General features: G+C 36.5%; 1 protein-coding gene across 1 annotated transcript in view; it reads right to left on the reverse strand.

The window, feature by feature from the left end:
- The window catches only part of RRP15 (ribosomal RNA processing 15 homolog), a 50962-nt gene that overhangs the window by 22299 nt on the left and 10157 nt on the right, over window positions 1–18506 (reverse strand). The window contains exons 2-4 of the mRNA XM_007988420.3: window positions 12778–13052; window positions 10223–10320; window positions 7718–7919 (exon numbers count right to left, since the gene is read on the reverse strand). Coding sequence (XP_007986611.2) covers window positions 7718–7919; window positions 10223–10320; window positions 12778–13052 — 575 coding nt within the window. The remainder of the gene's footprint in view (window positions 1–7717; window positions 7920–10222; window positions 10321–12777; window positions 13053–18506) is intronic.

The following is an 18506-nucleotide window of genomic DNA, read 5'->3' on the forward strand; positions in this document are numbered from 1 at the left end:
GACAGAGTCTTGCTCTGTCACCAGGCTGGAGTGCAGTGGCGCAATCTTGGCTCACTGCCACCTCTGCCTTCTGGGTTCAAGTGATTCTCCTGCCTCAGCCTCCCAAGTAGCTGGGATTACAGACCCCCACCATCACACCCAGCTAATTTTTGTATTTTATTTTATTTTATTTATTTTATTTTATTTTTTTTGAGATGGAGTCTTGCTCTGTTGCCCAGGCTGGAGTGCAGTGGCGCGATCTCAGTTCACTGCAAGCTCCGCCTCCCGGGTTTACGCCATTCTCCTGCCTCAGCCTCCCGAGTAGCTGGGACTACAGGTGCCCGCCACCTCGCCTGGCTAGTTTTTTTTTTATTTTTTAGCAGAGACGGGGTTTCACCATGTTAGCCAGGATAGTCTCGATCTCCTGGCCTCGTGATCCGCCCGTCTCGGCCTCCCAAAGTGCTGGGATTACAGACATGAGCCACCGCGCCTGGCCAGTAAATCACTTTCTAACAGAAACCAACTAGCATTTTCCCTTATTATAAAATTATAATTTCAGTTTCATTATTTAAAAAAAAAAAAAAAAAACCTGAAATTGATATATTGGCACTTTCAAGTAAATGAAAACTTTGTAGAAAGTCTATAATTCAAGAGTACAAGTACCATATAGCCAATGCTTCCCTAACAGCAGCCAATATATTCTCCTTAGAGACTCATAGATTTAACATCACGTCTGCTTCTGTCCAGTCTTTAGAGTAACAGAATTAAATTCCAAGAAATCTGATTGAATTTTAGTCGGCTTTTCAAGAAAACAGCAAAAGGAGTAATTATGACTTTGAAAGCTAAGAAAAAAAAATTAATGTCTCTACATTAATAAAATCTTGATTAACATACTGAGAAATAAATCACTCTAGATAGGAACATGTTTTGAATAGAGGAACAGAGGTATTTATCCTTTAAGAGTTAAAGCTTAAATTTTTTACAAAACTTTTCTTAAAAAATATGTTTTTGTTGCTTCCTTAAACAGTGTTCTAAATACAATGTAATATTTTAAAAAATCACTCAAGGTCACCAGGCATGGTGGCTCATGCCTGCAATCCCAGCACTTTGGGAGGCCTAGGTGAGTGGATCGCTTGAACCCAGGAGTTTGAGACCAGGCTGGGCGGCATAGCAAGATTCCATCTCTTTAAAAATAATAAAATAAAATAAAATAAAATAAAATAAAAATCACTCCGGGTCAACATCAAGATATTGGTCAATATGCCTTGCCACATGTTGATATATAACTGGGATGATGCTTCCTGTATTTAATCCAAGAGAGGAATTACAGCTTCTGGATTAGGTAATTCCTTCCAGATAACTGAAAATTGGTTATTTAAATCTAGAAGATATTACATTTATTCATGTGAAAAACTCTCTAAAATAGACTATTCATCTTCCCAGACTCAGTAAACAAGCTAATCGTTCTTAAAGATTCAGGAACTCTACTAAGACATACAGGACTCATCAGCTCCTGCCCCAGGTGGCCTCACCATACTCTGCTATTCTGGTTGCCTCCTTGTTTCTAGCCATGCTATTTCCTGCACTAACCAAACGCTTCTCCCGCACTGTCGCTGTTAACCTGATCTTTACTGTCATCCTTCTCATTTCTGAATATAACCTGGAGCAGCCACTGCCTCCAAAAATCTTTACCTCTCAGACATGTTCCATATTTTATATTCTCTATTTTAGTGAAAGTTGTCACCCTTTCTGAGTCTCTCAAGTTGTAAACCTCTGAGTTCATTAATAACTCTTCCCTCTCCCATATCCCTCTACATGTGTTAATCGCACATCAAGTCAATCTATACCTTAAAATTGCTTCTCCAATCTGATTCCTCTTTTCCCTTCACCCCAACACACTTTACCCCACACAATCTTAGTTCACGTTCTCTCTTCTTGCTTTGATTATGGCAATTGTCTTCCACTAATTGGTCTTCTGACTTTTCCATCCTTCAGCCCTTTCTTTTCCTTAAAAATAATGAAATCTTCACTATCTGAGCAACAGATTAAATCATTCCCCAAACCTCAGCACTGCACAATATTACCCTTGTAACAAACCTCCACATGTACCTCCTTAGTCTAAAATAAAAGCTGAAATAAATCAAAAGAGAAAGACAGAAAAATCAAATCTGACCAGATCACTTACCTTATGGCACTGGCCTCCAAATGTGTAAAGAATAAAGTCCAGATTCCTCAAGAGAAGATAGAAGACTTCAAATCTGATGCCAACCTACTTCCTCAGAATCTCCTTTTCTAACTCCCCACTCATTAGCAAACATCCTACATTCCAACTTCCATGGAAGAAAACAGGAAAGAAAACTATAAGGAATCTGAAAAACCAGAGAACCGGCAGGCTTTTTCCCTCTTACCATGTTTACTTCACGCCATTTTAAAAATCAAAGCTAAGTTTCTTATATTCTTCTAAAGTACATTCCCCCTGAGAATCACATTTCCTATGAATATCCCCACATCACAATTTTTCCAACTTTACGATTTTTTAATTTCATGAGCAATATATGTACCACCCAGAACAGCTACTAAAACAACTTAGCAAAAGATTTCTCTTCTTGTTTCTAAATGAAATATGCGGTGATCTGATTCATTTCATACAACCAAATCTCTACTGAATTTAACATTCAACACTTTACCCCAAAGTTCTATTTATTGGCTAAGAATCATTCTTTTTTTATGTCTTCTCACATCCACTAACAGTATCTTTTTCCATAGCCCTATCTCACAAAAATACAAATAAAATAAAATTAGTGACTACCAATCAGTCAGTACGAATGTTTTAAGAACGGGGATACAGAAGATCTTAAAAGGTTCCAAAAAGAAAAGAATCAGAAAGCAGAACAGCACTGAATCTCTCAATGGCAAAAAAAAAAAAAAAAAAAAAAGAAAAAAAAAAGTAGAAGAAAGAGAAAGGAAGGAAGGAAGGAAGGAAAGAAGGAAGGAAGGAAGGAAGGAAGGAAGGAAGGAAGGAAGGAAGGAAGGAAGGAAGGAAGGAAGGAAGGAAGGAAGGAAGGAAGGGAGACAGAAAGAAAAAATTTCTCTCAAACTTCTGAGAGAAAATTACTTTCCAACATGGACATCTATGTTCTATTAGTTTCTTGTGGCTGCCATAACACATTACTACAAACTAGGTAGCTGAAAATAAGAGCAATTTACTCTCTCACAGTTCTGGAGGCCAGATGCCCGTATCTGGCAAAGCCTCACTCCCTCTTGGGGCTTCAGGGGAGAACCCATCCTTTTCTGTCTCCTCCAGCTTCTGGTGTTTCTTGGCATTCTTTGACTTGCAGCCACATCACTCCCACCTATGCCTCCATGGTCACAGTGCCTGCTCCGCTTCTGTCTGTCAAATTTCTCCTATGTGTCTAAGAACACTTGTCACTGGTCTTAGGGCCTACCTGAATAATTCAGCATTACGTCTTCATCTAAAGATCATTAACTTAATTGCATCCACAAAAACCCTTTTTCCAAATATTGGAAGCCATTTATCAGGCCAATATATCAATAAAAAATTAGGACACCTATACTCTCTCCCAGAATGCCGGTAACTGTGCCATCACTAAAATGCAGGAGAAAGCCAAAAGAAAAGAAGACATTTAGTTCAAAAAACAGAGGATACTGCATAGGAGAGAGGCAAATGGAACTCCCAGGAAGGGGATAAAGCAATGTTGCAAAATGACAGTGCACAGTAGGTAAAGAACAACCAGTTTAGATAGCAGCAGCGGATGACCACAAGAAATATACTACTGACAAGGGTTTAACAGTTCTGTTGAGGAGTGTGGAAGGATTTTGGCACATACAAAACTAAGAAAAAAAAAGGCAAGTGATAACTCCAGGAAAATAAAAATTGTAACAAAGCTGAAGAAAGTAAGTATTATTATTGTGTAGTATTTTGCTCAGCAGTGAACAATATTCACATTGAATACTAGTATTCAATCTCGTATAAGAAATTTTAATATACTATGTTGGAAGGACAGAATGTGGAGAGGTGTGAGAAAAACCAACTTTATCTTCCATAAAAGATAGTATCTAGTATTGATAAAGAAATAGTGTAAATATTATTTAAGATATGGAGGTAAATACCAGAAGAAAGAACTAAGAGTTGCCAAGATGTAGAGAAGAATGGAAAAGGGCAGTGGTTATTTTATTTAATCATAAATTCACTTTTCACACTGCGCTCCTATTTCTTTGATAATAAAACTCTAATGCAGAAAAGATTCTAAGAAAAATGACTTGTCTGGCCAGGCACGGTGGCTCATGCCTGTAATCCCAGCACTTTGGGAAGACAAGGCAGGTGGATCACCTGAGGTCAGGAGTTTGTGACTAGCTTGGTCAACATGGTGAAACCCTGTCTCTACTAAAAATACAAAAATTAGCTGGGCATGGTGATGCACACCTGTAATCTCAGCTACTCAGGAGGCTGAGACAAGAGAACCGCTTGAACCCAGGAGGCGGAGGTTGCAGTGAGCTGAGATCACTCCACTGCACTCCTGCCTGGGCGACAGACAGAGACTTTGTCTCAAAAGAAAAAAAAGAAAGAAAGAAAGAAAAAGAAAAAGGACTTGTTTGGGCCCTATCACAGTTAAAAAACATTTGTCACAATGTCTGTTTCTTATACCTTGAAGAAACATGAGAGTTCTATAAAAATTATTTTTTTAAAATGTGTTCTTTAAAATAAATTCCCAAGTCATGTGTACATTAGGAGAAAACAAAACCAAACACCAAAACCACTCCTAAAGTATGGTTAACTATAATGGGCTCAACCTATATAACCTATGTTATATTATTACAATTCTATCCATATTTAATATAAAACTCCTGCCTCTTTTGGTTATTGAACATAAGACTTTAACATCAAAACTGAGTAACACATTTAACTGGGAAAAAATTGAAATCATTAAAATGAAGGTGTTTCCAAACTGGTATCCTGATAGCTGACAGTGAATCTAGTTTATATGGGGGTGACCTCTAACTTTAGAGACTTCACAATATTAGGAATACTGAATTTAAAAATCTGTGCTCTGAATATCATTACAGCCCAGGGAAGGGACAACAGTAAGATTTCTTTTGTTCCATTCTATGATGAGAGAAGGAACACCTATGAGGAAAGAGTACAACAGCTACAGTGCTAGGACAAGGTTAAATATAAGAAAAAAACGGCAAATATTGTTTTCTACTTACTTAATATCTTCCTTTATTTAGTTCGTTCATCAATGATTCAATTCTGAATAGCACTTTGGCACACCAAATCTACACTCACTTTTGCCACCCTGCCTTCCCTTGAACTACATTTAAAGTTCACCTATTTCATATGATGATCTATGCTCTAAATAAATAGTATACAGTTACTCTGAAATTCCCCCCACACAGGGGTTGCCACTTAATGTACATTTTGTTAGAACTGGTGTAACTAATGTTAACGTGTACTCGACATACTAATTTAGAATTTGCCTACTATCAAGTTAATCTTGCTTATTTATTTACTTGAAGTCATTTGACCATTGTCCATCTTAATTGTTAGATTTTAAAGGACACAAGGATAACACCTGGTAGAAACAGGTCCTTAGTAAATATGGTTTGTTTGTTTGTTTGTTTGTTTGTTTGAGATGGAGTCTCGCTCTGTCGCCCAGGCTGGAGTGCAGTGGCACGATCTTGGCTCACTGCACCCTCTGCCTCCCAGGTTCAAGTGATTCTCCTGCCTCAGCCTCCTGAGTAGCTGGGATTACAGGTGGGCGCCACCATGCCCGGCTAATTTTTGTATTTTTAGTAGAGACGGGGTTTCACCATGTTGGCCAGGCTGGTCTCAAACTCCTGACTTCATGATCCGCCCGCCTAGGCCTCCCAAAGTGCTGGGATTACACGCATGAGCCACACATCCAGCCAATAAACATGTTTTATATCAACAACTGATCAATCTCAAATAGTATGGTACTTTCATAGTTATTCAGATGCAAACTCAAGCATAATTTTTTAAAAAGGAATCTGTTTTTCCATAAATATGTACTCAAAATGAAAACACATATTTTTAAAAGAAAAAGATATGTCAGGGTATTGGTGGCATGGGGCAGGGTGTTCTAGAAACAAATTACTTTTAGAGCAAAACCACTTTGGCTTAAGTCTCAAGCAATTTTTGACTTTGTCCCAGAGTTACAAATATTGTGATCACTGAAGTAGAAAAAAACAAAGTCAAGGGCAAGTGCAAATGCTAAGAAAAAAATATAATGCCAGTGGAAAGAATCTGTTGTGCATTTTCATAACTCATGAAAGAATAATCCCAAAGCAAAAGTATGCGCTTCTATAAAATGTTATTTTGAAATCAATAGGAAAAATTTTTTAAAAAGTCTCTTCATCTTCCCACTAGTTCTTTCCCATCCAATGCTGCTGAATCTTTCTAACTCTTACAGTAAAATGTTACTAGTGCGAATACAGCCTATTAAGGCTTTTGAACTAAAAAGTATAAATCCCCAAACACAGTGTTCATGTAGTTACAAGTACTTCTGATAGACACTTGAAAATAGCAGCACTAGTGAGAACTATTATTATATAAATATACAATTTGAGCCCTTTGATTTTTAAGAGACAAGTAGATTCAAAAACTTTTGTCGAAATTAGGTAAAACATCAACTTAAGAAACTTTAAAAAATGCTCCAATCCTAGACTCGCATAAAATTCCTAAATGCTCTTCTTGCCCAGGTTTCAATTATTTTCCCAAAATACAAACAAAAAATTTATGACAGAAACTCTCATTTCCTGACTGATTAAAAGTCCTGACTGATTAAAAAACCTTTGGTTTTGGCAACAGAAATCAAGCCATCAAAATACAACTACATATTTTGCTTTTTAAAACGACAACAATAGAAACCCACCCCTTGCAAAATTAAAGCACATTTCAAAACCTTTCACTTTCATTAAAAAGAAACTACTTCCTGGGCACGGTGGCTCACACCTGGAATACCAGCACTTTGGGAGGCTGAGGCGGGTGGATCACTTGAGGTCAGAAGTTCAAGACCAGCCTGGTCAACATGGTGAAATCCCGTCTCTACTAAAAACACAAAAGTCAGCCGAAGGTGATGGTGCGCGCCTGTAATCCCGGCTACTTGGGAGGCTGAGGCAGGAGAATTGCTTGAACCTCGGAGGTGGATGTTGCCGTGAGCCGAGATCGTGCCACTGCACTCCAGCCTGGGCCAGAGAGCAAGACTCAGTATTAAAAAAAAAAAAAAAAGAAAAAAGAAAAAAAAGAAAGAAAGAAACTACTGAGGTCCACAGGCCAAAAGGGCTGGAGAAGCAAAGTTCTCGTGCCAAAGGTCATAGAAAGTATTTATGCTCTTAATCTCTCAACCAAACATCACTAAAGATGCCTCAATGCAAGAATGACTTTCTACCATTATTTCCTAAAACTCTCTGATTCTTCATATTTTATAAGTTACACACCATCACAATTACGTCTATGGCTAAAGTCTGAAATTAAAGCTGTGGCTCACACAGGCTTCTCTTCTTCAAAATGCACAAAATGGCAGGATTTCAGATAGGAGAGAGGCAAGCCCTATCTCTAAAGGCTGTGGGCATGGAGAAATTTTAATAAAATCTGGGGGAACAAAAGAACCCTGTAATTCTGTAGTCTGTTTTTCCATCTCAAGACTAGTTTTAGAGCTGGAAGTCTGATACACCGAATCCTATATAAAAGTTTTACCTGTTTGGCTTTTGGTTTCTTTTTGCTTGAAGTAGTCTCATTTGTACTTCCATCCATTCCTCTCAAAACACTGATGAAATCTTTCTTGGAAACAGTTGATATCAACTTAGCACGCTTTCTCATAGAACTTCCAGCTTCCTTAACCTTTTCATCAACATTCTTTTGATGTTTCTGAACAGCATTAAATAATTGCACCACACCCCTATAGAATATAAAATGACCAGAAAAATGTAGTTAAATAATTACACTAGAATACAAATTCTGAGGATAGGAAAAATGTATTTTTACTGTCTAGAAAAGAGGCAAGCATTTAACAAGTACTCAAAGAGCTGGATAAGTGGTTAAATACATTTAATAAATACATCTGAAAAATCAATATACATTTCAATGAATGAATATAAATTTCTAAACAGATAACAAATGTGGATTGGTACATAACTTTGTGCTTCACTCCAGGAAAGATTTTTCTGGATCTCAATTTCATCTGTAAATTGGAAAAATAATACCTGAGTAGCTTAAAAAGTATTTAGCTATGTTATCTGTAACTCTTGTGTTATGAAACTATTTTAAAATCCTACTTTAAAAAAAGACTTTAAAAACTACATTCTGCATTTATTTGAGTTCATTCAAAGATAAATTCTGAAAATTAAGACCTGCAACATCCAATACAGGAGCCACAAGCCACATGTGGCTAGTGAGCACTTGAAATATGACTGGTCTGAATTGCCATGTGCTGTAAATGAAAACACACACCAGATTTCCAAGACTCAGTATGAAAAATAGAATCCTTAAATCTCATTAATAACTGCTTCATAGTGACTACATGATGAATATTTTGAATACAGAGTTAAATAAAATATTATTGAAATTAATTTCACCTCTTTCATTTTACATTTCTCATTGTGGCTATAAGAACATTTTAAATTACACATTAAATTACAAATGAATGTAGCTCACATTCATTTCTCCCGCATAGCACTGATTTATACCATTAAGATCCCTTCCAGCTCTAAAATTCTGCAATCTATGAATTTTCTTGCCCTAATAAGAGGCAATCTGCCTCTTCCAATAATTATTGGGCCTTGCGCATCCCTGTATATGGTTGCTGGATTTTTCAAGAATGAATGCACCTGACTGCTCTTTATCCAGGCCATTTCTCAGGGTTGTGTTTGTAGGAAGTGACCTTGAGGAATGAGTTAACGTCTCCCCAAAGACAAAGAGCAGGCTTGTTACCAATCAGTATAAAAGTGATAGATTCCCAAGCACAGTGTTCCAGCTCTTACAACACAACACACTGCACGTGCGGGCATCCATCTGGGACACCTGCACTCCCTCTATGGGACAAAGGAAACACTGAGAACGTGAAGCTCTGCTACTGCTTTTGCCATGAGTAATAAAGTCCTTTGTCTTTGACCCAAAGTGTCTTGTCTTCTACCAGCATCCAGGAAACTTAAACAGGCTAGCTTATGAGCTTATAAGGAGAGTAAAATTCCAGACCCTTCACAGTAATGACAGGACCAGGGTGAGGCAAGGGAGGTGCCTAGGACATGAAATTTAGGAGGCACTCACTCTCATGTACTGAGCCTGTACTTTTCTAAGCTCTGTGTATGTACTAATCCATTTAATTATCAAAGAAACCCTATAGGCTAGGTCTATTATCCTCTATTTACAGATAAACTGAGAGAAAAAGAAATTAAGTAGCATGCCCAGGGACACATTGCTAGTAAGAGCCAGTACTAGGATTTGAACCTAGCAGTCTGGCTCTATCACTGATGCTCTTATTCACCACACCACACTATCACACTGTGTAACACTGAGATGGATTAGAAAATGATCAAAATAATTTAGGTAATAAGAATTTAAAAGTAATTCTGCTAAATATAACTGCTACATTCTTTAGTAGCAGCCCAAATGTTATCTCCTCTGTAATGCTTTCTCAAACTCTCCCAGACAATCTCCTGTTCTATGTTCCCAACACATAGACACAATTCTATTCTCAAAGAGACTGTAATTCCTACAGATGACCAGGCAAGGACCACCCAGCAGCCACCATATCCTATTTGTCTTTGGACACAGAGGGCATCGAGTAAATGTTTGGCGCCAATGATTAAATAAGCAGAGTAAAAAGATAGCTTGAAATAGCTGTAATGTGTAATGTATTATGCCATAAATATAATGCAAGATAAAAATCATCATCGAGTACCATAAATTTAGACAAGCATCATAAGAGAAATGCAGTAAGAGGTCTGATTACACAGTTCTCGTAACTATAAAAACAAGATGATCTGAAATAGGTTCATACCAAATATACACTTAGCACATTATATTCTTGCCACATGAGACCTGGAAAATCTTTGGTTGAATTCAGTGTTGAACAGGCAGGCTTAGATATATATTACTTGGCTCTGAGAAAGGCTGAGCTTAAGAATCAAATGGGGTCAAAAATAGAATCACTATCAAAGCTTTAGTCTACTTATTTTTTAAAGGGCAAAAACACTGCCTTACCTCGTTGCAATTCTCTGAAGATTTCTCTCTGTCTCTTTGTCTTGGACAACATCTGGCTTTACTCTGCACATCATTTCCCACTCCAGCCTCTTATCACGCTGCGTTATAAATATTGTTATGTGAAAGAATATTAGATATTTCTGAAAGTGCAGCAAACATTGGTATGATACTCTGTGAAAGGGTGAAGGTAATAAATCATTCTGGCTTAGTTTGTCAGGGACTTTTAAAAAAACACAATTTTAGGGGTTCAGCTTCGAGAGCCTGTGGTTAGCACTCAGCGTGTCATGCGAGAGGCACAAAGTGAGTTTCTGTTAGGCCTTCTGACAGCAGGGGACTGGAGAGCTGCCAGCATATTCAGCCAGGCAGTACAAGATAGGGTGTGAGGGAGCCACATGCCTGCTGTGCCATCACCAGATCATCAGAAGGAAGCATAAGGAAGATTCCAAACTATCCTCTTTGAAAATTAAAAGTTCATCTTTACTTTCAGAAAATGACTTCCTCGGTCATCAGAATTATTATTAAGAAAATGTATCAGCTTTTAAAAGAACAGCATCGTATCCAGATATTTATATAATGACTATTGTTCTATGCACAAAATCATTTGAATCCATTTCTCCTCTAGTAGCATATCTGACCAATACTCTTGCCATATAAGGTTAATCGGTTGTAAGCTATAGCAAACGGTACAGAAGCAGAAGGGGAGGTGGGAAATAAGAAAATCCCCTAGGTAACATAATTTAGTTTGAACTCATCTTTAAATAGTATCCTGGTCCCAGGAATCTGATTTGATAACATTGCTTGTTCATGTCTCCTTCTCAGGCCAACATTTAACCAAATATCAAATATAATGACATAATGAATTAATCACCAAGAAGCTGGCAAGCACCAAAACCAGTAATAAAGATAATGTTTTTATTAAAATTTTTTTATCTTGCCTTTACTCATCTATTTCTCATTTTGTATTAATGAAAGTGTCTAATCACAGTAAAACCAAATTCTTGCACTCAATATAAAGATTAGCCTGATAGCTTTCTAAAGAAATAGATTCTTCTTCTAACCAGACAGTTCATTTTAGTGGTCATGAAATTCACTGTCAGATTATGAGAGGAATTTATTTTAAAAATCTTGCTTTTAAGTTTGAAACAGTCAATTCTTAATTATATTCAGTACTCAAAGGATAATATGTATGCTTAATTCTGAAACACTTAACTCTGAAATTTATTTTTGTATTTATGATTAGAAATAAGTAACTGATATATTGGAAAACCATAATAGTTAAATTAGGAAATAATAATTACATATACTCTTCCAAGAAATATACACAAAGAGCATTTGTAGCTGCCAAGTCTTGTTTCTCGTATCAATACATGTGCTTTCATGCATTATGGAAACAGTAACATCTCTAGCACTCAAAGTTTTGGCCTAGAGCAGAGTTACAGACTCATTCCTCTTGGCTTCAAAATGTTCTTACCCTCACTAGAACTCTGGGACCAGAGGAAATCAAATATTCTGATATTTTTGAAGCCTCTTCTAGCATTTGCCATATAATAAACAAAGATTCAAAATTTTCAGTTGAAAAGCTATCCGTAAGATTTAAAGACAAAACTTAAATAAAGTACAATAAGAATATTGAATAAATAATAGAGTATGCCGTGTTTCTAAGAGCAATACTTAAAAATTTCCACCTTTCACACAGAGCAACCCGTATTAAGAACAAAGAAACATTCATCTTGAAACAAGATAAGGAGATGGTAAACATAAAAAGAAATACGTGTCAATTCAAACTTAACGTTTCTTTCATTTTTACCTATGAAGTGACTTTGGGAATTAGTACTTCTATGTTGCCAGTACATTTGTAGAAAGTTATTTTTCTTTAATTAAAAAAAAATGCTTATTTTAGTAACCAAGTATTTTAGACGGAGATCATCAAGTACAGGTGATAAGAAAACCTTATCATGGATGTATAGCTTTTATAATACACAACAAATTTATGTACAACTTTTGACCTTTAATTAATAGATTATACCTAGTCTAACATCTGTCATCAGTAGTTCAACAAAAGCATAATGAATTCAAATTTATCCAACACTGATTTGTATCTAACACTGAAATAATCCATTTTCAGAACTACAACCAATCCTTGAGTTATGACATCTTCACAGATTCGTATTGTAAAATAAGTTTTGGCAAAAAAAAAAAAAAGAAACTAACATGCTTCTTAGTTCACAACCTAATAAAGTCAGCATGCAGACAGCTAAAACAAATAAAATAGGCTCAGGAATCACCACCATGTGTATAATTACTTGATTTTAAAAAGATGTTTCCTCGGCATTTACATTTCTATTACTTTGCCTTTGCATAGATGATTAAAAAGTGAAAATGCTCAATGGAATAATTTAGACTAAATTCCTAAACATAACCTTAGTTATCCACCTTCACATAAAAAGCAAGTTAAAAACTGGAAAGTTAATTGGACAAACACTGCAAGAAACAGTTTGATCAAGATTAGAGCTAGCCTAGACAATATAATCTACAAGACAACTGGTGAAACACACCTGTTTTATTTTCTCTAGTCTTTCTTGCTTTAACTTTTCTTTTTCCTTTTCCAGCTTCTTATTTTTGACCAGAATAGTAGGTTGACTTTCAGGAGTTTTCTTGTTGAGGACTTTAGCCATGGCATCTGCCCAGCCCGTATTAGTCCCAACACTTGATTCTCTGTCATTCTCATTTTCTTTGTCACAGGGCTCAGCATCACCCTCACTGTCAGCTTCTACAACATCATCATCAGAATAAAAGTGGTCCTTTTCCGATCCACAGCTTCCTATAGAACCTAAGAGTAAAAGCAAATTAAACTTTAATATTCCTAGGCAGAGGCTGCCAAGGCCCCCGGAACCCTTCCTGGTGCCCTGCCTGTCCCCATTTTTGCAAGGGGGGTACATTTCTGAGTCCCACAGCTACAGTAATGATGAAGAGCAATAGGACCGTCTTTCCCATTGCCATCAGCTCCCAGAGACCCAGCCCAGCCACATAGACAGGGGATATCACAGCGGCTTCCAAACCCAGGACCCAGGCTGCAGGAACAAATCCAAGAGCCTCTGCCACGTCCCTATTGTCAAAATGGTGACCGCTGACATGGAGCTGGTGATTACAATACTTGCAATTTGTGCATTATTTTGGCATAATACCTTTATTTTTTCAGTGCTGAAAATTCATGAAACAAAAAATGATGTAAAACATTAATACATTTCAAGTAAAAATTTATGACAAATTAGAAAGTAGGAAATAAAAACATGCCTATATAAAAATGAATCTCGAACATGAGTAAAACTAAAGTATCTTCAAAAAATTAACTGAACATTACATAACAAAGAAAATAACATTTCACATTTTTTAAAAGCATGATCTTAAAACATAAAGTGCCAACAGTGTAAAAGAAAATGTTAAAAACAAGAAATCACTTGCAATTCTATCATGCTAATAGAGCTGCATATTTCTTAATAAAGAGAAAAAAATTAACGAAAACATTTAATCTGAAGCTTTTTCTGTATCTTATACACTGGGTCAATTTAAGAAATCTGAACACATTTGTGACTCTGGGCTTTAACATACAAATATAGTTGATATATAAGAGTCTTATTATTGCCCATAACACTAAAAAAAAAAGATATCTAAATTAAAAGCTGGCAGTACTATTAACCAATTCAATAGAAGACTGAATTTTTTTATTCCAGGGCCACAAAAGTTTTCCCCAAGAAGCATCTCCTAGGACCAGTGTACCCTGGAAAGTACACTGGAAAACAAAGTTTGGAGAATATAGTTAGCTGAAAGCTATATTATTTTAATATTATATATGTTTTACTCTTCAGAGTCAGTAGCATTACACAGAAACTAATAACAAAATAAATAATTCTCAGAAAAGGTCCTTCCTGTAGTGAGTATTCAACTAAATGTAAGGAGGCAAGATGGCTTAAAAGTTTGGGTCAATACAAAATATCTTGGTGATTACAAGCAGAAAAATCGTGACAAACTCCTGGGAACATGTCAAAACTGCAACACTGACATCTAGTGTTTGACATCCAGTGTTTTGTCCTGATGTATTCACACACAAATTGCCGCAGATTTCATGTTTTTCAATGGTACCGTTAAGGCAGCCAAAGCAAGCCAAAACACTTTCTGATGATGTAACCCACTCTCATTCTCCACTTCAAAACCATGGCTATTTTCTTTGGTGCATTTCCTTCCCAGCTTGACTACCACAACATGCATAATATGAACACACAATAAACCCATGAAAAGTTTATAGCACCGTTTTATACAACCTGCACTCACCCCACCAATTAAAAAAAAAAAAAAATCCAGAAGAATTCCCTTAAGTAATGGTTTTTATTTTATTACTTTCTTAAAGAAGCTCTATCTCAGAAGTTTTTAATCAGGTATTCACTGACAATGAAAATGATGACACTTAATATAAACAAATTAAAAATGCAAAGTAATGAGGTCTCCCAGCATACTAAAAAAACAGGATTTACTTCTAGGATATCAAAGATTATCACTATGCAAATCAGAAAATAGAACTGGCTCAAAATATTATTATATCCTAATCAAATGAGGTTTTTTAAAAATTTTCCATGCACTGATCTATAACAGCAGAAGCAGATATATCCAGGTATCTAAGGGCATAGACGGAAATCAACAGACAAGTAAAAAATGCCTTTGAAGTCCTGTGTGTTGCCTTAAACATTAATTTTGCATTCTACTATAAAAATCTGGAAATTAAAGGACTACGAAGGATGCTTATTGAAGTAATGACTACAAGTTCTAATCATGGTAGTGTTCTCTATCAAAGCTGCTCAGTAGCCACTAGTCACAAGAGCCTACTGAGCACTTCAAATGTGGCTAGCACAACTGAAGAACTGAATTTTTATTTTCTTTAATTACCTTAAATTTAAATCACATGTGGCTAGAGGCCACCATAATGAACAAAGCAGGGCTAAACCTCTGACGTACTGAAGTTGTCATAAGGCACTTCTTACCTCCTGCTGCCTTTTTCTCCAAACCTCCAGCTCCCTTTCAAACTTGCCATCTGTTCCCTGACCCCAGATATGAATGGTTAGCTGCAGGCAGGAAAGTGAGCCATTTTCCATAGCCTGGGATAAAGTTTTAAGAAGACTTACAGTCCCTCCACATTCACTGAGCACTCATGAGTGATGGGCAAGAAAGAACAAAGGAAAAATCTAAATCTAGGTTTCTCTCCTTGAAGAACTCAGGAGTTTGGCAGGGTGGATAAATTACATAACCAAATTGCAATAGAATTTGTAGGTGTTCTAAAAGAAAAACAATGAGGAAAGGGTGACCAGGGATATCTGAGATGGCTTACAGAAAGTTTTACAAAGATGACAGATGATATTCAAGTTGTTTCTTAAATAGCAAAGCAATAATTTGAATGAAAAAAGAAAGGAGGAAGCCAAGGAAGTCAGATTCCATAACCCAAGCCAGTTGATCAGATGGCAAGATCACTGAACCTAGAACCAAACACATCCTAGATTTGAGTCAGTGCTCTGCATGAAAATTAAAATTACTATTGTAATCATATTATTATTGGCACTCCAGACAGAAGAAATCAGCATGTTCAAAGAGATGGGAATGTGAAAGATAATGAAATATTTACAAAATGACACGAAGTTAAGACTGGCTGAAACAAAGATTTGAGAATTGGACGGTAAAAAAATTGGGCATAAAGAAAGATTGGGATTTCATAAAAATGTGATTTATGATCCAAGAAATGCAATACACATCAATTTCAAGATTAAAACCAAGTAGTTTAAAAGTTCATACTCCAGGTGTGTGCTTCCAATAAAAGGCCAAATAGCTGGAATTTTTTCTCTCTTAGCACTTATCTTCAGTCCCTACTTTTAAAAACATTCTCCTATTACAGTTTTTCTTTTAAAATGTAAATACCACCTGAAAGTGGTAGGCCTATTGGTTAACCTTTCACACCTTTAAAACTTGCCCTAAGTCAAACAGAACTCCTGGTAAAAACATGATTGAGGACAGTTAGTAGGGCACAATGAAGTAAGGCTACCAGGATTCAATTTCAACTCCAGACACAAATCTAAGTGGCTTTTCTGACATAAAGTCTTCTGCCTGAGTTTCCTCATCTGTAAAAATAGGAATAAAATGGTACTTCATTGGATTTTCATAATAAAATATATAAAGATCTTTGAGTGCCTACCTCTTAGTAAGCACCCCTTAAATGCTGATTATACACCACACACACATGCAGAAATACACTCACAGGCACACACAATGGGAATTTTTATGTGGCTGTGGTAGACAAGGAGAAAGAAACAAGGAAGGAATGTCTCTGGTATTGGGAAACTGGAATTCATGTGAGGTGTTAAATGAGAAGCTTTAGATGACTAGAGAGTTATAGCATAGGGGTTAAGAGCTCAGATTACCGAATTAGACTTGGGGTGTGATGTTCTGATTCCAGTACTTTCTAACAGCATAGTTTTGGGCAAGTTACCTAACCCTTCTGTGTCTCAGTTTCTTTATCAGTAAAATAGGGATAAACACAGTAACTACTTCACTGGGCTGCTATGATGATTAAGTAAGATAACACATGAAAAGCACTTAGTACAGACCTGGCACAATAGTAGGCACTAAATAAATGATAATCAGTAATCAGAGGACAGACAGAGAAGAGAGGATCTCAAAAGTTTAAAAATGGATGTCAAGAAAAGAGGGAAAATAAACGTGACTTCAGTTATAAAAGTGCTGCCTAAGTCTTGTTATAGTTTATAACTCGTATGCCAGGAAATCATGCAAGCCACCTTTCACTTATTTCATGAGTGGCCAATGTCTCTGTGCTACAACCTTTTCAAAGTACTATAAAATAATGATAATACCAACTAGCTAACACGTAGTTAGAGCTAGGCACTATTTATAAAGCACTTTTTATGTATTATCATTTCACAACACTTCTTTTCCTTTTTTGAGACAAGGTCTCACTTTGGAGCCCAGACTGGAGTACAGTGGCACAATCTTAGCTCACTGCAGCCTATCTCCCAGGCTCACGCAATCCTCTCCTTTCAGCCTCCCAAGTAGCTGGGACTATAGGCACACACAACCACGCTTAGCTAATTTTTTGTAGAGATGAAGTCTCACTATATTGCCCAGGCTGGTCTTAAACTCCTGGGCTCAAATGATCATCCCACCTCAGCCTTCCAAAATGCTAGGATTCAGGAGTAAGCCACCACATCCAGCTCATTTCACAACATTTCTATGAGTTGCTTTTATTATTGTATTTACACAGGTGATGATTCTGAAGCTTAGAAAAGTTAAAAACATGCCCAAAGTCAAAAAGGCAAAGCTAACGGGGCTGTCAACTTGTGAGACACTACAAAGTTTTGTATCAGAGATTCAATTTGGACTAATGTGTACTAAACTAATGCAGCTACTCATTAAATATTTTAAAACATAGTTTAATAAAGTTTGAATTTAAAAAATTTCTATCTAAGCTTCAGTAAAGGTGAACAGTCTACTCTCTGTCCTCATTCTGATTTTACCTAAGTATACATATCCCCCTACTTATACAAGGCTCTATAAAAACTACTGCTCCCCATTCAGCTGTAAATCATCTGTTCTGCTCATGCCACATGGTCCTTCCTGCCAATTACTAAATTTGGAATATTCAAAATTGATGCTTTAAAACTTCAAAAAAAAAAAAAAAAAAAGCTACCTATGAAAAAAATGAAGTCACCCCAGGTTTCCATAAAAATAACTAAAAATAAAATGATAGTGCTACCATGGGAAACACTGTCAGATGTGATTACATGTGCTGTTGGGCAAGCCAAAACAGATAGACTCTGGAAGTAGTTTGTTTCCTGAGCCTGTCTTACAAATTGCTAAACCACTCAAGTAGGACTATGATATACTTCATTTCTTAGGCATGTTCCTTTGCTATTTTAAGTAACTTAAATGATAAAGGAGGCTATAAGCTACAGTTTGATGAAAAGCGCATTTATCTGCTAGGTTATTATATCTTAAATACAGCATTGTAGTTTATCAAAAATGAAGGGATATCTCCTAGGACCTTCTAACCTGAATTGTTATCAAGTCTTGTGTTATAAGTAGATGGCCGTTTTTCACATACGTAACCAGAACAATTCAGGTTTTTTAGCTGCCTGGAAAACCTGAAATGATCCTCCTTATTATTTTATGGCCATATGGGCACATTCTATGAGGGAGGAGTCAATCAGATCATGGCCCGAGTAACAATCAA

Source organism: Chlorocebus sabaeus, chromosome 25 (assembly GCF_047675955.1).
Source record: "Chlorocebus sabaeus isolate Y175 chromosome 25, mChlSab1.0.hap1, whole genome shotgun sequence".
Taxonomy (NCBI): Eukaryota; Metazoa; Chordata; class Mammalia; order Primates; family Cercopithecidae; genus Chlorocebus; species Chlorocebus sabaeus.